The 27,551-nt window shown below is 34.4% G+C and overlaps 1 protein-coding gene across 4 annotated transcripts in view; it reads left to right on the plus strand.

The window, feature by feature from the left end:
- The first annotated feature begins 1,703 nt into the window (after positions 1–1,703).
- Positions 1,704–27,551, plus strand: part of LOC134847935 (uncharacterized) — a 55,486-nt gene continuing 29,638 nt past the window's right edge. For all 4 annotated transcript variants that reach the window (XM_063865229.1, XM_063865227.1, XM_063865228.1 and 1 more), the window contains exon 1: positions 1,704–1,899. Coding sequence is in view for 3 of the 4 variants with exons in the window: in XM_063865227.1 (XP_063721297.1) it covers positions 1,828–1,899 (72 nt within the window). In the remaining variant the exon portion in view is untranslated. The remainder of the gene's footprint in view (positions 1,900–27,551) is intronic.

Raw genomic sequence — 27,551 nt, forward strand, 5'->3', positions numbered from 1 at the left:
TTCTGACCAATCCGATAGGCAAATAAGGCAATGTAAATAACCTCTGATTCATTTCACGATTTTTTTGGTCCTGCCGATACTCAGTTGATAGTTGAAGTTTTTGGAATTATTTGAAAACAGCCAGACAGTAATGGAAATGACAGCCCAAATGCTGAGCTTCGGGTAAAAAATCGGAAACTGCGGCGGTAAATTTTTTTTTGTAATCAGTCGAAAAAATTGGTGAGAATTGTTTTGGTTTTCAAATCATCCAAAACTCGTATAAATCTGAGTGAATGGCTCTGACGCAGTTTTTAAGGTTCTATCGGCTGAACCTGTATCCTATTCAGCATGATTTTCAATAAAAATCTGGTTGCCATGACAACTGCCTCAAATTCTACGTTTTTTTCCCAGAAGAAACTGTTTTCCGGATCAGGTTTTGCCACAACAATTGAACTAAATTATATCTGACACTTTTGCGGTATCTTAGGAAGCTGCTTTCGGCGATGAAAATATAAAAAATTTCGAATGTGCCGAAAGTTTGGTACGGGATTTTGGTCAATTTCAGGAATTTTTTCGACCACATCTTCATCATTTTTGGACATGTTTTTTAAGGGCTCATGTTCGACATCTGACCACTTTTTTAGGCAAGTTTTCGCAGATTTTAGCTGATCGTCGACCGCGGGATGGTTGTGAATAGTTGGACAAATAGTAAATTTGCTCAAATTTAAATCAAAGAGGGTTTTTGACTGACAATTTTTTTCTACACATTGGGGATGCAATTGGTGCGACAAAATGTGTTCATTTTGGAAGAGTTCATTATTATCCAGCTATTAAGTACAACCAATGCTAAGCATAATAACACAGACTATTATATTACAAATAGCACTTGAGCTTCAAGGTATCATGGTTCTGTAGCGTAGAGGTAGGGAAGGAGACCAGCAGCAAAACGAGAGGGTTCGAACCTGGGCACGGTCGGATGTTTTTAATGAACTTTTTCGTATACTAGTTGAAATGCGACCGCTCTTTAATTGAGGCCTGTTAGTTGGTAAGTTTCCTTTTTTTCAAATTGATTGGTACTGGTAATGCGTCATAATTGGCTTGCGTCACGTAGCAATTATGAAGACTGATATTTGGCGTTGGCGTGCGTCACTTATGAAATTTTGTAAACTCAAAGTTCTACTTATTCAGTATTTCCCAGTAGCGTTATCGGTCATTTTTTTGCTTGTGTTTGTGAAGTACAACTTCGCCTCTGTAGGTTTTTGTTTCATAAATCTTTTGGAGGGCGTATGCTTTAGCTCTACAGTATTGTCCATTTATGGCACCGCAAAATTTTGAAAACTTTATTGCTTGGATGGTTTTGAAGGATTTGATTTGATTAATGGTTTAATTATTTTGAATTATTTCTTCTTCATTGCCATTATAAAAATGTTTTAAAGACATATTATTATTATTTGAGGCTTAATTGAATGGATCGAAAAAACTATCTAGTGGACTAGGTCTTTAGTGGGCAAATACCTCCAAAAGGCTTTTGTCCTTATCTTGTAATGTTCTATTCATTCTTGACACTCTGTTTGTTCCTTTCAATCAAGCTTCTCTCCTTTTGAGTTGCCGCTTGTTATTTACAATTAGAGAGATTATTTATTACAATCGAAATGAACTCCGCATTTTGCCCACTTGCTGGTCTCTTGTTGCTCATTTTAAATACACTTAAACTATTTTAGTTTCAGGTATTGTTTTTGGAAATTGTTTTTGTTTTTGGAAATTGAATTTCAATCTCTAAACGGAGAGAGGCGGAGACCTGTTGAAGACCCGAACAGACAAGAAGTAGGAGAATTTGTGGAAAGGACAATGTCTTCCTCTTCTCCTGTTCAAAGACGATCAATCGGCAGTGCCGAGATTCATTTTATTGACCTTAATCAGGTCAGTGCAGTTTACCTCCGAAGGCCTTCAGCACGGAATTACGGTTCCATTGTACTTTTCCGATAAATAGTCAGTTTTTTTTCATCCTGGTTTCTGGTTTCGTTCTATAGTTAAGTCTCTGTCCAATTAGTTTCAATATCATCAAAAAATAGGAGCTTTTCAACGGTTGCTGCGAATAGTTTCAGGAAGCACACAAGGAACTTTCCACAGTAACTACGTGTTACTTTGATATTAGCAGATGAAGCGGGCGATGAACATGAACACAGTCAGCTCAGATGCGGGTTTGCGTCAAATATATCATCCTTTTTACTGACTGTGTCCACAATATATTATGAGATTGTGTATTTCTTGAGCTTTAGTAAATGATGCAAAATAGTTCCTCTAAAATCTAGGCATAACAATATGTTACGGACTTGTGGCTGACGCATTTCTATGAGTAAATTGTTTTGAAGTGCAATACTAGAATTGCATTGCAGAAAACAATCTCATCCATAGGCACCTTATTTTGTTCATCTCTTCATGTTACGTAATCTGGCATGCCGTGCTTTTATTAACAGCGCTTAAAAACAAGATTGAATTGCCTTAATCAAAAATATATTTTAATATTGAACTGAAGTCTATTTTGAAAAATGTTTTTTTTTTGTTAAAGCTTGTTAATTTTTCATCAGTTCGAACTAGCGGGCCGCAAGGGCAATTGTCCAATAGAAGTTTTTATCAAGCGCATGTAGCGTTGTAATTAACAGAAAAGTTCATAACGAAAATGTATGGAGCTTTATATTCAAACAAATAGCTCGTATCAAAACGAAGCCTTGATTGTTTTGACAACCCCATCATTTAAAGAAGAATAAATGAAGTGATAAATAAAATATTTATGAAACCAAATAGCAAAAAGAAGAAAAAAGTTTTTAGAAATTAATTAACGGCTCATCCACCTCGCGAAAAAAAGCCCTTAAATTCTCCAGAAATTTGGGCAGAGTAACGCCCTTTTTTTGACCATTTTTCAAAATTTCTTGAAATATGACTTTGTCCTTTAGGTGCAAAGCAAAACAACCCAAAACTGTATACCCATACTCAGACTTGAATAGTATTAAACTATGTTGCCCAGAGACAACGCCTGGTCTTCTGAAATAATACAGTTCGAGCCGCCTCACCCGGCACCTGAACACAGTCATATTTATAATCATAAAGCAAAATAGTATTAAACTATGTTGCCCGGAGACAACGCCTGGTCTTCTGAAACAATACAGTTCGAGCCGCCTCACCCCGCACCTGAACACAGTCATATTTATAATCATAAAGCAAAAATATACCTAACAAGTTCGTATTTCTCATGTATAAACGTATCTCTTAGCATATGTGCCAAATTATTTAGTTCCCCCTTTTTAAGTTTAAAACATTTTCCGGGAGCAAGTTATTATCTCTAAATATCTTCAACAGTTTGCATCCTCTTAACCATATCGATTGTCTTTTCGTTTTTGTCTTAGAGCAAGGAGCTTCAAATTGAATACCTATAGATTTTCTGGTAAAATAAGCCGATTTTGTTTTCAGAGTGAAAAAATCGTTAAGAAATGCGGTTGAATTCAACTTGTTTATTGATCTTAAGCAAAATTTGAGAAGATCGTACACATACAGCTCATGAACTGTTAAAATTTTGTGTTCTCTAAATCTTTCCCTAATACTACAAATTTCCTTATCTTGTAAATCATTCGAATTATTTTGTTCTGCAAAAGGAAAATTGGATTGAGATTCGAGAAGCTCGTTCGCCCATATACAAGTAATCCATATTGTATAATGGGTTTGATGTTGTAACAATAATATTTTATAAGCACATCTATCGGTACAAGTTTTCTCATCTGAGCAATAACTCCACAATGCCTTCCTAGTTACGCTTTTAATTTTTCAACGTGCGTACAAAATGACAGTTTTGAATCCACAAAAACACGTAGATATTTGCAATACGCCTAAGAAATAACCATATAATTGTTAATGCACAACTGAAGACTGGAAGCACTTACTTTATTTTGGAAACTTAGTAATATTGATTTATCTTCATTAAGTGTTAGCTTATTTCTATTTAGCCAGTAACATATATTTTGTATGTCGTTGGTGAAGACCTCGAAAGATTCGTTTCACAAGTGACATTGGTATCATCTGCAAATAGGTAAACGGTTGTGTCTTTTACGCAATTGGGCATATCATTAATATATATTAAAAACTAACGGACCGATCACGGAACGTTGCGGAACTCCATGCGAAACATTCGTCCAATCAGAGTAAACGGAGTTTGTGAGCACACATTGCCTACGATTGCAGAGATAATTTCGAAACCAATCATTACACAATCCTCTTATTCCGTAGTTTTCTAATTTGTGTAAAAGTAGTTCATGATCCAATGTATCAAAGGCTTTCTTAAGATCTAGGAACATACTGAATTTCATTGACTTACCACCGTAACTAAGTTTTTCTGTTAACTCAACTAATGCATCGATAGTATTGTATTTCTGTCTAAATCCAAATTGTTTTTCATATAGAAGGTTGAACTTGTTCAAATAGTTGTATAGGCGAAAATGCATTAATTTTTCAAAGATTTTATTGCAACAATTTAAGGAACTGGGCCTGTAGTTATTTTCATCTGTTTCACTACCTTCTTTATAGAAGGGCTGGATTTTGGCGCTCTTGAGTTGTTCGGGATATTGGCCGGATTCGAATGAGAGGTTTATCAAATAAGTTAAATATGGCGCAATTACATGAGAAACTGTCTTAATGATAATATTGCTTATTTCATCTAATCCCGTAGACTGTTTCGCTTTTGGATTCTCTATTATTTCCAGGACTTCGAACATTGTTATTTTGTGTAAGAACATTGATTGTGGTGCATTATATTTTGAATAAGTCTCATGAGACTCTCTGCTATCACTTGGTAATGATGCCAGAAGTTTTGACGCAATGTTAGCCAAGTGATCATTTAAGTGGTTGGCGATCTCCTGATTATTATCTATCTCTAAATCTCCATTTTTAAGAAGAGGAACGTTTCCACTCCTTGGAAATTTTCCTATTATTTCATTTAATATTTTAAAAACCTGTCTCGAGTCTCCAATGCAATTATTGAACCTATTGTAATAGTAGTTTCTTTTGCTTAGCTTAACTAATTTTTCTACTTTACTCTTCTCGGCGAGGAATTTTTCGCGCTTGGTCTTATTTATTTTGTTACATTTCTCTTCCTTGTACATTCTGTTTCTGGAACTAATTGCATTTTTTATTTCTTTGCTGACCCACCCTGCCGAAGAGCAATCTTTCGCAGTGCATATAAGTACAGGTGCATATTCATCAATCGTTTTATTAAAGCAATTTTGGAAAGTTTCGTACGAGGAATTGATTTTTTCATCAACTAAAAGTTGTGCTCCTTCTTATCTATTATATATTTAAATGCGGGCTTCACTATCTCGCCATGTTTAAGCTTTTTCAACGTATTATTTTTTTGCATGTTCAAGCTATATCGTATATTGCAATGGTTAAGAATTTTTTTTCGATTTACTTATTTGATGTTAGTGGTTATTTTACCGAGTTTAAATTAAGCAGCCCCAATATCGAAATAGGGGTTGCGAATTTGGCCTCCAATTTTGAATGCCCGAATCATTTTAGTTAACGAGATAAGACGATTTTTGAGATTTTTTCAAAAATGTTCGGAAATTTCAAATAACAAAATAATTTACAAAACTTGAAGTTCCCAACCCTGTAGTTGTGTGCTGTCAGAGTACTCTAAGGAGTTACAAATCTTGCCTCCAAATATGACTGTTCAAATCATTGTAGTTTTCGAGATATGAGGTTTTTTGTGATTTCTTCAAAAAAATTACAAAACATATTATTTTTTTTCGTAAAATCTGAAATTCCCAACCCTGTAGTAATGGTCCTGTCAGAGTAATCTCAAAGATTGCGAATATTGCCTCCCAATATGACTGCTCATTTCTTTGTAGTCTTCGAGATATGACGTTTTTTGTGATTTTTTCGAAAAAGTTTTCAGAAAACTTAAATTGTTATTAGTTTTTAAAAATCTGAAATTCTCAAGCCTGTAGTCAGGTCCTGTCAGAATAGTCTCAAAGATTGCGAATATTGCTTTCAAGTATGACTGCTCAATTTTTTGTACTTTTCGAGATCTGACGTTTTTTGTGATTTTTTCAAAAAGTTGCAGAAAACTTCAGAAAGTTTAAAATAATTTTTTTTCAAAATTTGAATTTTCCAACTCCGTAGTTCGGTGTTGTCAGGGTACTATAAAGAGTTGCAAATCTTGCCACATGCGACTGCTAAACTTGACTGCTCAAATGCTTTTAGTTTCCGAGATGTGACGTTTTTTGTTTCAAAATTTCTCGAAGAACTTATCTACAAGGAAACTCAAAAAATTTGAAACTACTAACTTGATGAAGATACATTTTTATTGTCAGCGTACAAGCAGGCGTCTCAAATCTTACCTCTTAATATGAATGCTCAAATCCTTTTACTTTCCGAGATAAGAAGTTTTTTTTTCAATTTTTTTTTCGAGAAACTTAGGTTTAAAAAAATTCACAAAATTTTGGATTCCCAACCCTATAGTAGGGTGCTCTCAGGGACTCCCAGTGGTTGCAAATCTGGCCTTCAAATTTCTCCAGAGGCCCATTAAGTTTTCGAGATGACGCTTATAAAATTGGAAATAAAAAAATTTAAAAGATCGAAATTGCCAACCCTGTCATTGGGTGCTGTCAGATTACACTAAAAGTTTGCAGATGTTGTTTCAAATATATGCGGTTTTTCATGAGCTGTCGAACAATTTCGAAGCACCGAAGGTGCGTCAAACGCTAGTTTTACTTTAAGGGAGTTTTGGAAACTAAGGATTTTAACTTCATCGTTAAGGAATTTTAAATCCCGAAATATTTTCGTTGTATCCTGTTTACGAGATATTCTGAAATTTAGCAAAATTGGGCAATGATCAGTAAACGTATGCTCTTCCAAAATTTTTACTTCATTTTCCGGAATATTTTTTACAAAGGAATGGTCGATACACGTGTTTGATTCAGCTGTTATTCAAGTTGGTGTATCACTTGTGAGAATGAAGCCATTTGCTGATATAGTATTTAGATAGTTATTTACAAGGTTACTTTGTTGTAAGATATCAATATTAAAATCACCGCCAAAAATTATAGGGCCATTGTGGTTTGACAATTCTTCAAGAAACTCATCTAACTTTTCGATAAATAATCCTTTATCGGAACGTGGCTTTAAATAGGTAACAACCAAAATGATTCTAACATTCGCGTATTTCACTAATATTGCCTTAATTTCTGGTAAGCTACATTTTATCTCTTGGATGTAACTAATTTTATCTCTAATTTGGATCATCGACCCACCACCTCTATTCATTTGTCTATTACAAGCAAAGGACATGTAATTTTTTATTGTAAAAAGCTCTATTATCTTCCTCACTTAGCGATGTTTCTGTAGTAAAAAATAACTTTTTGGGACTCGAGACATTTAACTAGTGCTTCCAGTTCTTCACTATGTTTTTTAATTGATCTAGTATTACACAACAAGACAGTAAAATTAGTAATTACATCGCACTTGAAGTTTTCAGGTTCCAATGGAGCCAGACTCTCCCTTAAAAATATCTCTTTTATTTACAAAGCAATTCATTACATCTTTTACAGTATATCCCAACTGCGCCACTTCTTCATAAAGCTAGTTATTTTTCCAACTCTTTCGCTGTTCTTCCAATGATAGAGCAGATTCCCGTCCCTGGTCCAAACTCCATTAATACGGCTATCCTGTTACATGAATTTCATAAAACTAACCCTTGTACTAGTCAGATCTTCAAACACGTGAATTTGGGCCCTCTGTTCATTGTCTTTGAGTGCCTTCTTTTTTCGCAGAATATTTATTTTCGCCACCCTTCTCGAGAAAGGTACAATAATTGGTCGGTTTGCGTTGTTTGTCCGAGTTGGCAGCAGGAGTAACATTTGCCCCATTGTTTGTTGCCAAATGGATAACATTGTTGATGGTCTTGTCATAATTTTCAAAAATGCTGTTACCATTCGAATCCATCTGTACTTGCTCTGGAAATCCCAATATCTTCAAATTATCTCGCCTATCGTAATTCTCTAGCTGTTCGTCTTCGCACATGGCTTTCACGAAAGTAACCGTTTCACTAATTTTTAGTTCTTTTCGTACTTCCCCAAGAATTTCATTTTTTGTGGCAGTCAAAATCTCATTGATCACTTGTCGAATTGTCCCTCTTAGATCCTCAGTCAACATTTTCACAATATCTGGAATTTGTTTTCAATTGCCTTTTCAATGGTTGCTTGTAGTTTTTCTAATACGGGTTCTTCGTCTGGTGGGCTGAGAGCAGCACATGTCCTTTTGTTGTCGGGCTTAGCAATTGGCGTCTGGTCTTGGAATCTAAGAGTGGGTGGATCAGTCTCGGTTTCATCGTGTGATTCCATTTTTACTTCTCCATTTAATAAGTTTATCACAACAATTAGGCTGTGACAATCATTTGCCTCAGTCTTTGTTGGAAACAATGAGGATTAAGAATTCTCGTGCCAGGGCTAACTTCTGAATATTCTAACTGCCCTTTAACCTCCATTAAAAAGCAATTATGCTGTTTTTGAGCCCCCTTATAACGTAAACCCCACACTCAGACAAAAAATAGTATCGTATTATAATGGCTAAATAGCTCGCCTCAAATCATAATACGAACAATTACTTTCTCGTTATATCAAGTCATAATTAAGCAAATATGATAAAAACAATTTTGAATGATTTTTGAGACGGATTAAATAGTCTCTCACGCATTAAAAAATCGAAATATATCGAGCATTAATTTCTTTTTCGAATACGTGAAATAGTTGTTTGAATTTGAGCCCAGGACATTGATCCACTAACGATTAAGTTTTAAAAAATCGAAATTTGACTGCAGAAATAAAACCACTACAACACAAATATTCCGGCACTTTTTCCAAAAACGGAACAATAATTGGGAACAATTAGATGTCTTCTGTTACTTCTGGAGGTGCCGCTACATGGTCGCTAACTCATTAGGCACTTTTTCTGATCTAAACTACATTTTATTATTGGATATAAATTAGATATTTTATCACTATAAAATATTTAATATTAACCAATCATAATCCATCTAACTAACAAACCACTTATTTTTAAGTGCTGAAATTACTTGTAATTTCAGCACCGGAGAGATTTGAATTTAACTTAGAAATTAGTTACCTCTCCAAGAGAATTTCAGCAGCCGCAATAAACCAGTATACTCTAGATCTATTGAGCCTAGCAGAGACTAGTTGAACACCCTGAGACTAGTAGATATAAGAGTAAGATTAGGATCCGTATTAGACTAAGAAGTTGCACGAATCTATCCGACCGAAAATAAGATAGCGTGACGAGCAGACGGTATACTTTATGGGAAACTACTCTATGAGTTATAGACAACGGACATAACTCATCTGGTGCGACCATAAGTCTCGAACAAGACCTTAAAAAACAAGATAGCTTAGAATTAACCAAAATAGATTAGAAAAATAGACAAAACATTTTCAAAATGTTACACGACAATAACTTAATTGAAATGTCTCTACGACTCAATAGATCGGAGCCGCTATTCCGCACAACACGAGAACTACCCGGTATGGGAAAAAGACCTCGGACAAGAGACGACATACGACTACATAGAAACTTACCATTTAGTTTCATGGTCGTACGGCAAAAGCCAACACAAACATTTATATTTAGAATTTCACTAGCAATGAATTTAGATTTTCATTTGCAAACATAAAATCCTTGAAGGAAATCTTCAATGATTATTTCAGGCGCTAGATAAAATTATTATTGTACAATAACGATTGATAAAAACATCTCAAATCATTCCCTCCAACTCTGCAGTAATATATAAAACATATTTGAAAAATATATTTATTGAAAATAAAAATAAAAATTAGTAGCATGACAATAAATTGTTGATATATAAAGCATCTTGTCATTTTCAGCTTCATCACCTAAACATAACAGCAATCATAAATCAACTAATATCATAAAAAAAACTAAATCTTTTATCAATTAAATTCAAGTTATTTCAAAAAAGGCCTATCCTAAACTTGTATTTCTTAAATTCAATTTTATTTAATCCTAAACCAGATCATCAAGGCTTTCCTTGGATCTAAATAAATTTTCTACTTTCTAAATTTTATATTCTGATTATCAAGGCTTATCCTTAGGTCAAAAAGAACAATTTTGATCTCCCCCACCCACTTATCAAGTGTTTTAACGACCTCAAACGTCGATTCACTACCCAACCTTTTCAAAAGACCCAGGACTAATAGAAATTTTTCAATCACTCTTACCATTCAAGTTAGGCTAAACAGTGAAGAACTTCGGTTATTCATCCTTCACTTGAACCCTGCTCTTACCTGACCCAGGATAAATCTTTAACTTAGTAAGTTTAAAATAGTATCTAACCATCTACTTGCGTTCTAATTATACCTGAACCTTGTGGATCGATTTACTATTCTCCAACCCTTGAACACAATCACTACCCCTAAGTAAGATAAAGGAAGTTAACACCTTAGCTTAGACTAGTCACGAGAAAGTAAAAATCATTCTCCGGAATCGATAGACTTTTCTCTCCAACCCTGAACAAAAAGACCCAGGTTAAGCTAACAAAAAAATCGTAAGGACTAACAGTCTAGGAAATTAAAATCACTAATAGTATTCTTGCATCCCTCATCCTAAGCCTTATGTCATTGAAAAATCTAGGAAATAAACAAACAATCGTTCTACACAATTGTGAAATAAACAACCAAAAATACGATCGTGTAATTACCCCGCATACACAAACAGTTGGATACATTCAAACAAAACGACAAACAATAAAAAGAAAATTTATAAGTAAACAGAGACAGATAACACGAAAAAGTTTTTCAAAACATAGAAATGCATTCTCCGAATCAGATGTCAGTAGTCTAGACGAACTATACAAATCAAAAGACTCAGTTAATAAAAATTGCCCAATCCTTGACCAGTTATATTTTTCCGATTCAGAAACCACATCAAAACAAGGAAAAAGAAGAATAAAAAAGATATAAAAACACAAACCAGTACATCTATACAATTGGAATCAACCAATCAGGCACATTGAAAATTATGTAATAACTGTCATCAAACGAAAAAATGAGCAACATTCAAAGTGACGAAAGTCCAGACGAAGAAGCAGTTTTTCCTTTCATTATAAATTCAATCACTGATAGAGGACAAACACGATTTTGCAAAAATTTACTCGCAAATTTGTTGGAACGAGGAATCAGTCCATGTAAAGCAGAATTCCCAGAAATAAAAATCAAAAGACAAATTATAGAACATTATTTGAAAGAAATATGTAAACTAACACAACAATACGGAATCTACACCATAGAAATTAGTACACCAAGAACATTTCATGGTAAATATGTTATCCAAACAGACGATATTGATTTAGAATTTTCAAAAGTTTTCACAGAATATATCAAAAGCATACAATATCAAAACTCACAGAGAGCAAATAATATATAGCAATAATATATAGTTATTTATCTATATTAGAAAGAACAGAAGCTCAAAGTACATCACCAGTCCAAACATCAAGACACACAAAAGTAAGAAATGAATTCGCCGCTTTCTCAACATTTTTAAACTCAAGCCGTGAAAATTTTACCAGTAATAATGTCTCACAAAACAATAAACAAGATTTACAAAAATTACTAGCATGGTTCATAATTGATTATTTCACACATAATATCGATTTAATTGAACAAGCAAGAAAAACCTTTAGACCTCAAAGTACCAATGACGATACCGTTATTGAAGAACAATCAGATTACGTTTGGGATCCTGAATGGTCTCATCCAGAATTCCTAAATTTTCCAGTAGATATCTCAAGTCAAGCATTAAGTACAATATCTTTTCACAAAGATTATGTAAAAGTAATACCACTAACAATTGATGCAACACCTTTTAATTATATTTCATTTTTACCTGATACACAAAATAACAGCTTAAATTCAACAGTAAGACATCAAGAAAATCTCAATGGAACTAAAAATCTTACACAACAAGTTATTCAAACACCATCACATTTCATAAATGAAGAAATAGTTCAAAGAACAGTAACAACTACACAACAAAGTATCTCACCGATACATCCAAATCTCACAACACCAAGAAGTAAAAATCCAACACTACCACAAGTAACATTACAATCAACCGTTAAACCTTCGGTTGCTCCAAAATATTCACATATGGATTATCAGACATATAGACCAATGACAAAACCGTCAAAAACACGAATAACGTTCACGAGGAACAATTTTGCAGAGCATAACTATAGTTATGTGAATCCATCAAAAACAAATGAACCCCTTCGAAAAAACATGCAGAACCACCTATGTTCTCACTATTGGAATTCCCCAAATACATCGACCAACTCAGTAAATTTCCAAGATTATCCACACCCTGCACAGGATTATAGTGAAAATTACCCATTTTTTCAACAAAATAGAATTAAACAACAAAAACCTTATTACACAAATTACTTATCATCTGACGATGATGATTACCATCAATCAGATATTTTTGCACCATACACACAAGAATATCGCACACAAAGACCGCAAGAATCTCAACCATCCCAAAATGTGAAGATTTACCCACAAAACCCAGCAAATATACAGAGTCAACAACCAATGCATATACAAAATCCAATTAACACAATCTTTTCAACCTATATAATCACAAAACCCAATGACTATGCATTCCTATCAACCAACTCAAATGCAAAATGAAATACCGCTACCATATTATCTACAACATGAAATAACAAAAAATCAACTTACAAATTTCTCGCAAATACCAAACGCCGCAGAATCACTCCAAATGACGATGAATCCATACCTAATGGGAGGATCGCCAATAACATCCAATAAACCATTAATGGTATTTACAGGAACAGACCCTGAATATTCAGTAGAAAATTATCTAAATGCAGTCACAGCAAATTTAATCTTAAATATAGGACCTGAACCAATCAATACGCCACTCCATCAAAATTGGATACATAGACGCACAGCGTTAATATAAACGACACTAGATGGCGCAGCTCAAAAATGGTTTTCAGTACTACCTATAGACATAAAATCAGACTGGAAAAGATTCACACAAGAATTCTCAAAAATGTTTGATTCTGAAAGAAACAAACAACATCAAAGAGTTTTATGCAACGAAATTCGCAGATTACCAAATGAAACAATTAAACAATTGGCAGTTAGAATCGAAACACTAGTTCGAAAAGCATATTCACTCAATACACATGATTACAAAAACAGAAATTTTAATGATGACCTTAACACCTCAACTAAGGAAAATAGCTATAAAAATGATAGCATCTCATCCTTCTTCAATTCGAGAACCAGATTTAGATTTTAGAAAATTAGTAGATAAACTAGAACAGGCAGAAATTACAATGAAACTTGAGGAAACAGAAAATCTAAAACTACAGTATGTTAATAGGATCGAAACAAATACTACACATATACATAACATACAAGAATCAGATATAGATCCGACTGAAAAAATCACTGAAATTCTAAATATATATGAAAAGAACTCTAACTTTAAAGAGGTAAACCATCTTTCAAAAAATGGTGTAATTATTGCCGACGATACGGACACAGTATTGCCGAATGTAGACAAAAACAACAATATAATCAGAATAAACCTCAAAAGCACAGAGAACCAGATAAATCATTCTACCCGTAGATGAAAAAAGATCAAAAGCTACCAAACAAAAACATACACAGTAATAACAGCTCCGGAAAACCATTTCCAGGCAACTCGAATTACTCAACAAACCGATCGCCATATAACTCAAGTTATAGAGGTAGATCTCCAGAACAAAGAAATTCAAGAAATTTCTCACAAATTAGATATAGTCGATCGAATAGCCAAAATAACCAACGAAGAAATAACTATTCACGATCAGATTCAAACAGAACAGAATTTGTTTCTGCATCCAGATCCCAATCAAACCCAAGGAATAGACACTATTCCAACAATATGTCACGAAATTCATCATACAATAGAAATAGAAACTATTCTAACAATAGGAATAAAAGTTATTCAAACAATCGAAATCAGAACTATCCAAACAACAGATCAAGAAACAATTCATACAATAGATCAAACTATCAAAGACCCAATGAGATTTACCAAAACAGATCATGACATAATTCACAAAACCGAAAATCAAGCTATAACAATAGATACAGAAATTGTTCCCAGTCTCCACATAGGAATAGTAGCCGTTACCCCGATTCTCAACATAGATACAGAAGCAACACACCAAAGCATCAAAGACAAATTAATCAAGTACAATCAAATGAAGAAACAACTTCAGACCCCCCAGGTATTGATAACACAGAAAATAACGAATTACAATTAAACCACTTTAATTGTGAATCAACAGATACTGAAAGTGATATAGATAATACCATCTCAGTAAATATGATAAGTCGAAAACAACTATGAACCTATCATATATGAACAACCCTTCAGTTCACACATATACGAAAATCAATTGGAACTTCTTCATGATTATTACACTAGACCCATTAAAAATGATTCACAAATTACACAAGAAGTAAACGAAATTAACATTGTAATTAAACTTGACAAAAAAGACGACGTACATTGCTCAAACACAAATCATTTTTATCAAAACATACAAAAAGAACAACCAAGAGAAAAAATTTTGACAATTCCATTTCTCTTAGAGAGCCCAAGAAGTAAGGAATTTCAACCACCAAATCTTGAAATTGATTTTTTAATCGACTCAGGGGCAGAATCAAATATCATTAATATTCCCACATGGAATGAAATCAAAACACTGCATCCAAATTTAACACCTCTCAAAACAGCTAGTAAATTAGCAACAGCACAAGGATCAACATAAGTCAATTATGGAAAAATCCAACTATCCCTTGTTCCCACAAGAACAATGGAACAAAATAAGATTTTGGACAAACCATATAAACAAACGTTTCATATTACTGATATTAAGCACAATATCATTGGCATACCGTTTATAACTAAAGATATACCAACAATAAATATCTTATAGTAGTAAAATCCATATAAAAGACAAATATACAAGAATGAAAAACACAGCTTTAACATTCTTTCAAAGAATAAACAAACAACCACCATTTTTCTCAATCTACCCCATTTATAATCAAGAACGGAAACACCTGAAACCACTATCGGGAAATGTATATAACTTTTCAATAAAACAAGTTCATCAGTATGACAACAGTCAAAACAAACAACAACTTTTTATGTCAGATTTCGAATTTAAACCCATTCACAAACTTTTCAAAATAACAATCTCATCCATAAAATACTTGAAAAACGCAAATTCCGATATTATTTCACTTCACGTGTATAATAATACATCATATCAAATAACATTACCCTTAGGACTATCAGGATATTGTGAAACAAATGCTACAACTTCACCTATAAATGAAGTAGCATATCGAGTAAATAATATATTACAACTATTAGATATTTGTCATTCAACAATTCTTGATGAAGAATTATCCATAAATAATATAATAAGCAATGAAAAAAGAAATACAGACTACTTCACAAAAACACCATATTTTAAACTAACATTTAATATAACAAATTATACAGAAGAACAACAAAAATTCTTAACAATGTTTTATTTCCAACATTCTCAAATAACACAAAATGAATTTGACAAATTAACTAAACAACTACTAAAATACTCAAGCTTTTGCAACATCAAAATTTGACGTAGGGAAAATTAGTTCATCACTACATCTTCCATTAAAACCTGACGCAGTTTTCAAAAAAACAAAGAGCAAGTAAAGTACCGATTCACTTACACGATAAAGTAAATAGATTACTAAATATTTTAGAACAATACGAAATTATATCACCGGTAAATAAGGAAGAACAACCCAAAGGTAACACCTTCATCAACCCAGTTATCATTCTAGCTAAAGGAGAATCATTAAAAATAGTTTTAGACGCTAGATTTCTCAATTCACTAAATGATGAATCAAAATGTAATTGGCCCATTGAACCAATCCAAGTCATCTTAACAAAGATTAATCGTAAGTACTTCACAACCGCAGATATGAATAGTGCTTACAATCAAATCCCACTAGATGAACACAATTAACGACGATTTACACAATTCGTTATTGGAAATCAACAATACGAATTTAATCGATTATTCTATGGAATATCCATAGGACCAGCAGCTTTTTCAGCCTTCTTGAGTAACATTTTTAGACCAATTATACTCAAGAAAACTGCAATCCTATTTTTAGACGATGTTAGCTGTGCGAGCACTCCTTCAAGCTCAAACAAGCGTTTTAGAGCCCTGAGACCCCCATTTTTGAGCTCAAAATAGGGGTCTTCCGCTTCGATCAGTAGCTCCTGCAGCTCAACCGAGGGTCGTGCAAGCTCATCTAAGGTGGTTCTTAGACCTATTTTTACGAGGAAGTGAATGGGCCTATCCTCGAAGCTGTACAAGCAAGCTTTGGTAACTTTCAAGCCAACTGAAGCAACTTCGTTAGTTTTGGACCTCCTTTTGAGCTTGTTTACGGCTCGGGTCATAACTTTTGGACAGAACTGACAGAATTTGACTCCTAAATGAGTACAACTGGCACAAAACACTTAAAAAACTAAAGATGAAATGTTTACAGTTTTAGAACAATATCATGAAATACTTATGAACGAAAATCTGAAAGCAGCCCCAGATAAATCACATTTCTTCTTAACACGCGTTAAATTTCTAGGACATATTATTGAACGAAACACTATCACCATATTAAAATCACGCATTGATGCAATTCAAAAACTTCAACCACCTACAAAAAAAGAAAATCCAAGAATTCCTTGGAATGTTGAATTTCTTAAGTAAATATGTTTACAAAATGCAATTATACTTAAGACCTTTCTATAACATCCTTAGTTAACAAAATAATTTTGAATGGGCCACTGAACATCAAACACGATTTGAAGAAATTAAAAAACTTTTAACACAACAAATTCCCAACACAATTCCAGATCCAAACCAACCATTCTATGCAATGTGCGATGCTTCAAATTTTGGCATCGGCGCAGCATTATTACAATCACTTAGTGGAACAAATAAAATGAATCTCATATCAGCAAATTCACAATTATTCACGCAAGCCGGACTACGACTCTCTACTCTCATGAGAGAATGTACAGCTCTAATATACACACTCACAGAATACAAATTTCTGATACTTGGATCAAAACACCCAACAGTTTTATTTACAGATCACAAACCAATTATATTTCTTTTCACACAGAAATCAAATCCTAATCACAGAGTTTATAGATTTCAGTTAATTTTAATGAAATTCCCAAACTTACATATAGTTTAGACAGCAGGAAAAAACCTTGCATTACCAGATACATTAAGTAGAAATACGCCACCTCAACTTCTTACACGAAAAACTATAGTTGAAATACCACAAAATATCAAATTCTATTTTGCAAAAGTTGAAACATCACCCCGATTAGAATGTAAATACGCAGTAGAAACTGACATTGATCAATCACAAATAAACCATCTACAACATTTTCCACTCTATTTAGATTGCCAAAACAATCAGTATGAAGTTGATTTATAAGGTACATCTACATTTAAACCAATTCCATCTGACAATGGATAAAAAAATACTCAACAAAAGAAAAAAAACAACGACCACATAAAAAAGACCTTTTTCCCCTAATTGCAAAAGAAAATTTGACCGATAAAATAAATTTATCATGACCACCATCAAACGATTCAAAATACACAATAAATCAAATTTTTACCTTCCACGACCCACTTGACACAATTCCTCTATCAAAGTCAGAAATCGATAATATTTTTCTCCCACCAACAGAAAAAATTACACGTGAAATTTTAAAACAATACCAAATTTTTGACCCAGTGATTAGACAACTCAAATCATGGCACAAATATAAAACAAAACCAGCAAAAGCTGATACCACAATTTTAGGAAACAAAACACTCCTCCGATATTTCAATAACACAACAATAAATGAAAATACAGTCCCCTGTCTCCCCTTAAGTATGATGTTGATGGCATTCAACATCTCCCATACACAAAATTCAAAAGGACATTCAGGATCAGAAAAGACATACTCAAACTTTACACAAAATTTTTACTTTCAAACGCCCCAATTTGGATAAAAGTATTATGCAACGATTGTATAATATGTCAATTAAACAAGCCTTATCCAAATCAAAAGCAAATAGCACAGAAACAAGATTTTAAAGGACAAAGTCTATATTTCAACCATAGAATTTCATTCGACACAAAAGGACCAATTTCACCATACTCTGAAGGAAATTCCTATATTATGGTCATTGTTGATGCATTCACGCATTATGTTGCACTCAACCCAGTACCACACTGTAATGCTTATTATGCTTACGCAACACTTTACGAACACTGGATAGCTAAATTCGGATTACCCGAAATCCTAGTCACAGACAACGGTACAGAATTTATAAATAACGAATTCATCACACTATGTTTAATAACATTGAACATAAACCACGTACATCTCATGCACCCTGGACAAACGGTTTAGTCGAAGATATGAACCGTTCATTACAAGAATATCTTAGATGTATCATTAATGGAAATGATGCACGATCACAGAATGGTCAGCAGATGTAAAATTATTTCCCTTATCATATAATTCACAAATAACGACAGCTTTAGGAATGTCACCATATGAAATGGTTTTTAATCAAAAACCAAGAAAACCAATTATATTCACAGCAAATGCTCACAAAAACACACAAGGTTATTGTAAACCAAATAAAGATTTAATGTGTTATAATCTACCATTACACACACATGATGAAGATCATTTTCATCATCCACAATTTCTCAAATTAGCCTCCGGTACACATACCGAATGGATTTTAAATAGAGATAAAAAACACAATGAAATCTACCAAAAAGTAACAAAGAAATTGTTACAAAGGCAAAATATAAACAGCCAAATTAATTCACGTTTTATGCCAGCCACAGATTTAAAAATTGGAACATTTGTCTCAATACCTAATTTTAATACACAAAAAGGAATCTCTAAAAAAATTACAACCACTTCGAAAAGGACCATACCAAATAAGTGCCAAACCTACTGAGGTATTATACAAACTCACAGATTTAACTAAAAAGAAATTGTTCAGCATCGTAACAATTTTTGACCTTATTACCCGAAAGAGGACGCATTACGCGAATTAACTCAATTATATATTTTTTACAGGTTTAAAAGTTGTTCAAAACAATACACAAACAGAACAAAATACAACCGTACATGACGACATTCATCATAAAAAATATCAACAACAAAGGGCAAACCTTAAGAATACAAAAGACCCAAAAATATCTCAAAAAAAAGAAAAAATAGAAAGTTGATTGAAAAAATCTTACCAGAAGAACAAAAAGAAAAATCAGAACATAGAGAATCATCACGACTTAGAAATCAACCACGTAAAAATTACAAAACATCCATCCCACAATCTAAAATTTTACAGAAAGTTGAATTTCAAAAACAACTTCAATTTTTAAATCAATAATTTATCCAGCTTTCAATCATTTTAGATTCATAACATTTAGATAACATGCTGAAACATACGCAATAATTCTAGTTCAAATTCAGCCAATAGGATTCACTCAAATCCGTCGCCTTCAAATATCTCTAACAAAAACTGATTAGCCGACAGATATTAATCTCCAGGCATATCTATAACTATAACTTTACAACCGCCAGGTCAAAAATAAGCAACTTGCTAAAACTTGCCACCTAAAATAAACACTACCATACTATTACAACCCTCCTCTATCAAATAATGCAAAGATCAACAATATTTTCCCAACTTAGACCCCAAAAACCTTCCAACCAAAAATGGCAAATTGGCCTAAAGTAAAAAAGGACCATGATCATTTGGCCTAAAGTACAAATTTTTCGAAAACACCTCAGATTATCCAACGAAAACAAAGCAAAGAAGACCTCCCGAGCACCATAAAATTAGGCTCCAACAATTTTTCACAAAACTCAACCCACTTGTCAAAAAATGAATAAAAAATCCGACCACACTTGAATTCCGCCCCAGAAGTTCAAAAAATATTCGACGAACGAGTCATTTCGTAAATGCTTCTTTCTTTAACAGTCGATACTCTCAAACATATAAAGAGTAAAAAAAGTTAAGAAAAATAGTGACGTGTATTTAGAATTAATAAACTGAAAACGGTGGTGGGGTTGTCGTGATGGTGTGTGCAAATCAAAATGGTTTTAAATAAAACGATAATATGTGTAAGTGTGCGTTTGTTTAGTGCGTAACATTATATCGTGGGAACAGTGCAAATCGCGTTCCTGTGGTGAAAGGTTAGTGAAAATAACTGAAAGTTATCATGAAAGCTTTCATATGCTTGTATGTCAACTAGTGCTTCTGAAATCATATGATCGTGCTTTTTATCAAAATATTAAGTGTGAATAGATATGGGGTTTTAATGGAAAACTTTTCTGTTAGTTGCGGGTTTGCAAAACGGTCGTCGTCTAAAAACTGATCTTGGTTAGGACGGATGATGATATGATCGTAGTATTCAATTGAGTAATCGTTAGCTCGGGTGCGGTGAATGTTTTTAATAATTTTTTATATTCGACATATGTAAATTGTCGGGTGTTAGTGATGTGGTGACTTTATATAGTTCATTCTTATTTCTTTCGATATCTACTGTGGTATTAGTGAGTGGTAGATAAAGAGGGTTAGTATAGTTGTAATAAGCGGTCCAATGAAGTGTTGGTATTAAAACGTGCTCATCAACAAAATTTCGTGGTTCACTAGTAGTGGTAGAAGTATTTAAGGTATATTGTGGAAAAAAAGGTAGGGTTACTTGAAGGTGTTATGCTGTGTTAGTATGGTCTGGGTGGTTGACATATTCTCTGGCTGTTCCGGGTTTGGTTGTGAATGGGTGATTTGGAAACTTTCTCTTAAAAGTGTGGTAAGCTCGGTTAGTGCTGGCAGATGTTCTGAATAAAATTTTGAAGTTCTTCAGAAATTTATATATTATCTGGTGAGTTATTATTCGATCTGTCGGAATTAAATGGAGAATAGGTTGGGTTCACTTGGGAAGCGTGAGAAGGAGTGGAAAGTGATGGGAATGGATGATTGGCTTGAATGGGTTGAAAGGGGGGTTTTGAAAAAACTGAAGAGTTGGTCTGGGTATGGGTAGAGGGAGATGGTTCGGAGTCTGCGAATTCGTCGGGAGTTTCTACATCGGAGTTATTAAATTGTGAGATAGTGTGAAAAACTGAAATATCTGAGTTAGTGTCAGAATTCGTGCTTGATGGTACTTAAATAACTGGTGAGTCGGGCGGCGAAAAAGCAAAAAGTGGGATATTTAGGATTTGAGTTTGGAGATTGGCTGGGTGGGAATTTGAGCGATGGAGGGATCCAATTTGTCTGCTCATCGTGGGCTAAAAAAAATGATTATTTTGAGATTGAAAAGTGGTGGTATGGGGTTGTTCGTTAATCGAATTCTCTTCTTGACGATTGCAATAAACAGTTATTACATTCTTCTAAGCTAGCTAGCTACTTAAATCAACATATATTTATTATTTCGATTATTATGTTCTGAATTCAAATCAGAAACACAATTCTTAAACTTCTACCATATGCTAGCTTGAAGTTATGTGTTTGCTCGGTTGATAAAATATCACCAAAAGCAAACATTACGACATATGTTGTCTTTTTCTGATTGGTTTAACCATCAGATGGAATAATGAAAATATGAAACTGTACGGTGTATAAGCCAAGCGAAAATATACCAAACGATCCCCATTGCCATCACTATTACTATCATGTTCTATATTTGATGTGTGTCTCTTATATTTAAAATAATAAACTTATTTACGAGTAAAAGAAACTTTGTCTGTTGAATAAGAATAGGAAAGTCCTAACAACATTCAGAAAGACCCCTTATTGTTCCGACTTTCAATACGAAAGTCACGGAATATTTGTGCTCGGGTGGGTTTTTTTTTCTTCAGACAAATTTCGACCTTTAACTAGCCATTTTTGACGGAATTTTTTTATATCATTCGAAAGCTATTGTTATCCTGAGCTTAAATTTGAAAAGATATTTCACCTGTGGTTATGGGGTTTTAAAGATTGCCATTTTGGCCAGTTTGGGACAATTAACGCGCGATATATTTCGCACTATTAACGCGTAAGCGGAGATTTAATCCGTCTTAGAAATCGTTCCAAATTGGTTGAAAGAAGCTTATTTGCCATAACTCATTTGTTACAAGAAGCAAAATCTATCCGCTGGTATTTTATATGGCGTGTGGGGGATAATTTTCCTAAAAAATTTCAAATTTTAGAAAAAAAAATTTAATTTAATTTTATTACATTTATTTTTTTATAGGTTATTACTGCTCCATAAACATTAAAAGGCAGTCGGAACATTCAGGTCTTCGCCCTGATACGAGCAGTCTTGTTCTAACTAGCTGCGATTTGGTCGATCGCCATAAGTTAAGTCAAGTTAGTTTGGAATAATTAATAGGTCTCTTGAAGTCCTTACCTTTTAAAATATTCTTGGTTCAAATGCAATTCGAGACTGGAACGAATATTGCAATACCCATCTCTTTATTCGATGGACTTCAACATTGATCCGTAATGTAGCTGAACGTATTATTGTAGGCGTTGAAGTTTGTTTGTCGATCAACATTTATCTTAAGTAAACATCAGTTTGGCAAGAATCCAAAGATTCGAATTGAAGGTAGCTTATTGCTGTTTTGTTTATTTGGTGGCTTTAGTGGATGAACTTCACAACTAGTCACAAGAAAGAACATCGTTATGTATGATTTTGAATCAATGGATTTAATCAAGCAACGATATTGCTTTTTCATGGACTGGTAAGCAAATTTTGGGTTAGTGCTTATGCTTGAAATTCAAGCATGATATAGATATTCGGTAAAAATGATTTATAAACACTTGCTTAAAAACCATTGGAGTATGTTTTCTGGCCAAACATTGCTATGATGAAGAACGATTCATGTCTTCCAGGCACTCGAAAAAATAGCGGAATGCGAGGGCTTGGGTGAATTTTAGTAATCGAAACAATAGACTTAGCCGTTATTTTTATCCATTATGGAGAATTGTAAAAAAGTTTCCGGAATTTTCAGTGTTATGGGAAGTTTCACAATTGGCCAATTATTTTTATAACTTTTGAAAAAAAAACGGATTTTATATAATTGTGAAGGTTTTTATTCTGACCAAATTTTCAACGAAAACTTTTGCGCCGATAAAAGTATGAACGGTTGAATTCATGTAAAAATATTTTTATTACCTGGAATCAATCTTCAAGTTCTGAGGAAATTGTCAATAAGTCCACTTTCGGGATTAATTTATGCGCGCTTTTAAGGAGTTATCTATGATGATGAAAACGTAAGCGCAATTTTTTAAGCATGCCGATTTATCCCGTTACATTTTTTCGAAATTGATTTTCGTCAAGCTAATTGTCCTTACTTTCGAATAAAGTGACCAAATATTTGTGCTTGGAATGGTTTTTTCTTCGTCAGGTGAACTTCTTCTATTTAACTAGCAATTTTTGACGGGATATAGCTCTTTTCCATCCCCCAGCTGCAATTTGATAAGATTAAAATGTTTGTTCACTTTGTCCCATGGTTTCAAAACTTGGCATGCTGACTATTTAGGCCATGGCAAACTTATGTGGTCCTCATATTTTTTCCTCTTTACCCCTAGTTACACCATAAAGATGACGCTTATTTGAGGTGACAATAGTGCCAAATTTTTTCAATCTGAATTCTATTGAAATCCTAAGCTCAAATGTAAAAAATGTTTATTTGGTAAAGTTATGAGGGTTTGATAATTGCCAGCTTAGCCAATTTGGGATAATTACAGCGCGAAATATTCCGTGCTATTACCCTATGAGCAGCGGTTTAATCTGACACAAAATAAAATCCAATTGCCTTGGGGCTACTTATTTAGAACTACTATGTAAGTGTTTTACTTAGCGTGCGGGGGAGTAATTTTTAAAAATCTGAAAAGTCAATTTTTTTTCGAATTTTTTGAGTTTACTTAGAAGATGATTCAATCAACGGACAATACGTGGAAGTCAAAACACTAGGCCTTTTCACTGGCATGAGCCATTTTAGTACTCTTTAGTATTGGCCGTTTGGGGAAGAAAATTTCATTTTTTTTTTGCTTTCGAGTTGTTGTAAAAATGTCTACATCCTAATTCGTTAATACTACAATTACCACTCAAAGACACCCAACGTCAAAAAAAATCACGATTCATAAATCATGAACCGCCCTCAAAGACTTCGATTATGTGAACTCATACCCTCAACACTACCACAACTAACAACACCACTCAAAATTGCGCACATAACTCTATTATCACATTATTTATTTATTTGAAGTATTTACACCATTGTGGTGAAAGGATTTCTCCCCGTCAAAACAAAGTCAAGAAGTCAACTGACGGCAAGTTGCACAGAGACACAGTATGCGCCAAGAACACGAGTTGAGGTCGTTGTAGTTGTTCATGAAGAAGTTCTGATAGTATTTCAGCAGTCGTTTCTTGAGTCCATTGAATTCGAGAACATTCACCGATGTGTGCAGAATTTGTGCAAGTCGACATGTACGGTACCAAAAATGTGTCTTGATTTTTTGTAGTTCACGTTTTAACAGTAACAAAACATCATTAACTTCCATATACAAAGAAATAAGCAACATGTTGACGCTGATAAGGCGCTGATAGTATGACAAGTCGTTGTCGAAGAGAATCTACTTGGTAGCTTTGCGTTGTATGGATTCGAGGGCCTTCAAATTTCTGATGTTGGCGTACCAAACAGATGAGCCATACAAGAGTTTTGGTAGCACCATGGTCTTGTATAGATTCAACTTCTGAACTCGAGGTAAAATACCGGAGCAATTACGGTTTATAAGAAACAACACTACCAACGCTTTTTTGTAAGCTTTTTCAATATGATGGGACCATGACAAGCTGGATAAGAAAAGAATACCAAGATCTTTCTGGCTGTCGACGACTGTGAGCTCTTTTTCTGCTACATATACGGTACAATAACGCTGTGAGAAAAGTAAAAGGTGGCATTTATCAGGATGTAACATCATACAGTTGTCGTTGCACCACTGCAGGATTCTGTAGAAATCGGCTTGTAGATGGCACAAACTGTTAACGGAGTGCCAAGAAAGTAGTTTTGAATCATCGGCAAAACTGTACACTGCATTTACCAACCCATCGGGGATATCGATTACATTAAGTAAGAAAAGTAAGGGCCCTAAGATGGACCCTTGAGGTACACCGCTAAGTACAAGCAGAAGCGAAGAGTAGTATTTGTCCACTTTAACAAACTGTCTACGGTCAGCAAGATAGCTCTTAATAACCGCTAGGAGTCTTCCAGAAATTCCCGATTTGCGCAGCTTATTAAGCAAGACAGAGTGACTAATTTCGTCAAAGGCTTCAGCGAAATCTATATATACGGCTTCCACCGTATTCCGGTTGTCTGTCTCGCGATAGATCTCGTCTAGGTAACAGATTCATTGAATAATCGTAGAGTTGTGCTTTAGGAAACCATATTGTGAGTTTGGTATAAGTGGTCTAATGAAAGGATAGAATTCGTCAAATATACAGCGCTCAAGGATTTTGGATGCAATGTCTAATAATGTGATAGGACGATAATTGTTTGCAATTCGCTTCTCAGCTTGTTTATGTAAGGTCTTGACTTTCTCAATCTTCCACTGCGAAGGAAAGCAACCTGTTCTCTTAGTAGAGCTGAAATTTTGACTAAGAGGTTTGCAAAGGGAAAGTCTTCTTGAATAAAGCCAGTGGCAAGTTATCGTGACCGCGGGACTTGCCTACGTCTAGCCTGGTTGTTATTGTCATTATTTTATAATCGGAAACGTCGAAGTCAAGAAGTTCAGGACCGCACATATTACGAACCCTCGCAACATCTTTGGAAAAACAGACTGGAAAAACTGGTTAAATAGATTACAATTACTAGTAGGTTTGTTTGCTTCAATGTTATTCCAGTGTAAAACAGGTGGTAAACAGTTTTTGGTTTTTCTGACGCTCTTTCCTGTTCATACAAAGATTGATCATGTTCATACAAAGATTGATCATTCTTTAAATCGTTGTCCACTGACGACTGCAGCACACGAATGCGACATTGTAATTTGTCGGAGTGGTTTTGGTTGAGGCGCTTTCTCGTTAACGGAATATGCGTTGGTGAAGTCAGTTGCAGGCTCAACATTGAGAATGAAATCGCTGTTTACAAGGACGACATCCAGAGTATGCAACGTGGTTGTGGGGAAGTCAACCAGCTGCTGGAAATTGTTCTCAAAGAGAAGATTCAAAACCGACTTCTAATAGTTATCAGTTGAGTCATATATCTTGCGCTCACATTCCCTTTCGGAAGCTCTCAGTGCTTTGGAGATGAAGATTTTATCTTCCCGTTCCTTCAGTTTAGGCGCTCGTGACATAACTAATCGTGCATCCCAGACATTTGATAATATGACCAGCAAAGTCGAGGTCGATTTCGGCCTTGTTGAATTTTCCCAAGCGCGTGATATTGCTAATTGTTGCATTAACGCCTACGTGACTAAGGACGCTTGTCACTTTGTCATTTTCATACTCAGTGGTCTCAATCCCACTGCCAGCTTCTTTGGATTTGTCGATTCTTAGCTGTTTCGGCAATTGGACATCGTTGTTACCGTTTACCGGTTGGATATTTGGCGGGGGCGTTGAATTTTCCACTGGCTTGAGCAGATCATTTTTTTCGCAAATGGTACCAAGATTCTCTTTTAGAACTGTTTCCATAGTTGCCGAAGGTTGCTGTTGAGTCGACGAATTTTCAGTTAGTTCTTTAATGGATTTTATCTCATCTTTCTTTTGGTGTATTGAAGATTCGACACGTGAAAATTCCATTAAACCAGCGATCACTTTGTCGTTTCCGCGGAGTTAGCTTATCGCCTCTCTTAGGAGACACAAAATACCGTCCTTTTTTAATGAGTGTGTGGCTTTGATAAAACCCTCTTCATCCACGTAGACAAGCTCTGCAATAATGGGATAGTAGTCGCGGCTGAAGTGACGACGGTCGGTGTTTGTTTGATCCATACCGTTTGCGTACCAAAACTGCAAGTCTGTAGATCTTCACCTGCGGAAACAACGGCTCACAATACTCTATCATCCCATTACTCCTCAAACAGTCTCCGGTTATTACAACAGAATTTCGGCGGTAAGGCGCCTGAGTTTTTTCTCAAACTAGATACAAATAGGATTAGGATCTACATTGCTTCTCTGGAAAAGTCTCCGTGGCTTACTTCTACATACCTCCGGAATCCGGATACCGTCAAGGCTCTCTAGGGTCTCTATTCAAACCACAATGTTTTTTCCAAGTTCCTCGCACACCCATCTCAATTTAAAACGCTTTTTTTGTTCGACTCACCCTCG

This window comes from Symsagittifera roscoffensis, chromosome 6 (assembly GCF_963678635.1).
Source record: "Symsagittifera roscoffensis chromosome 6, txSymRosc1.1, whole genome shotgun sequence".
Taxonomy (NCBI): Eukaryota; Metazoa; Xenacoelomorpha; order Acoela; family Convolutidae; genus Symsagittifera; species Symsagittifera roscoffensis.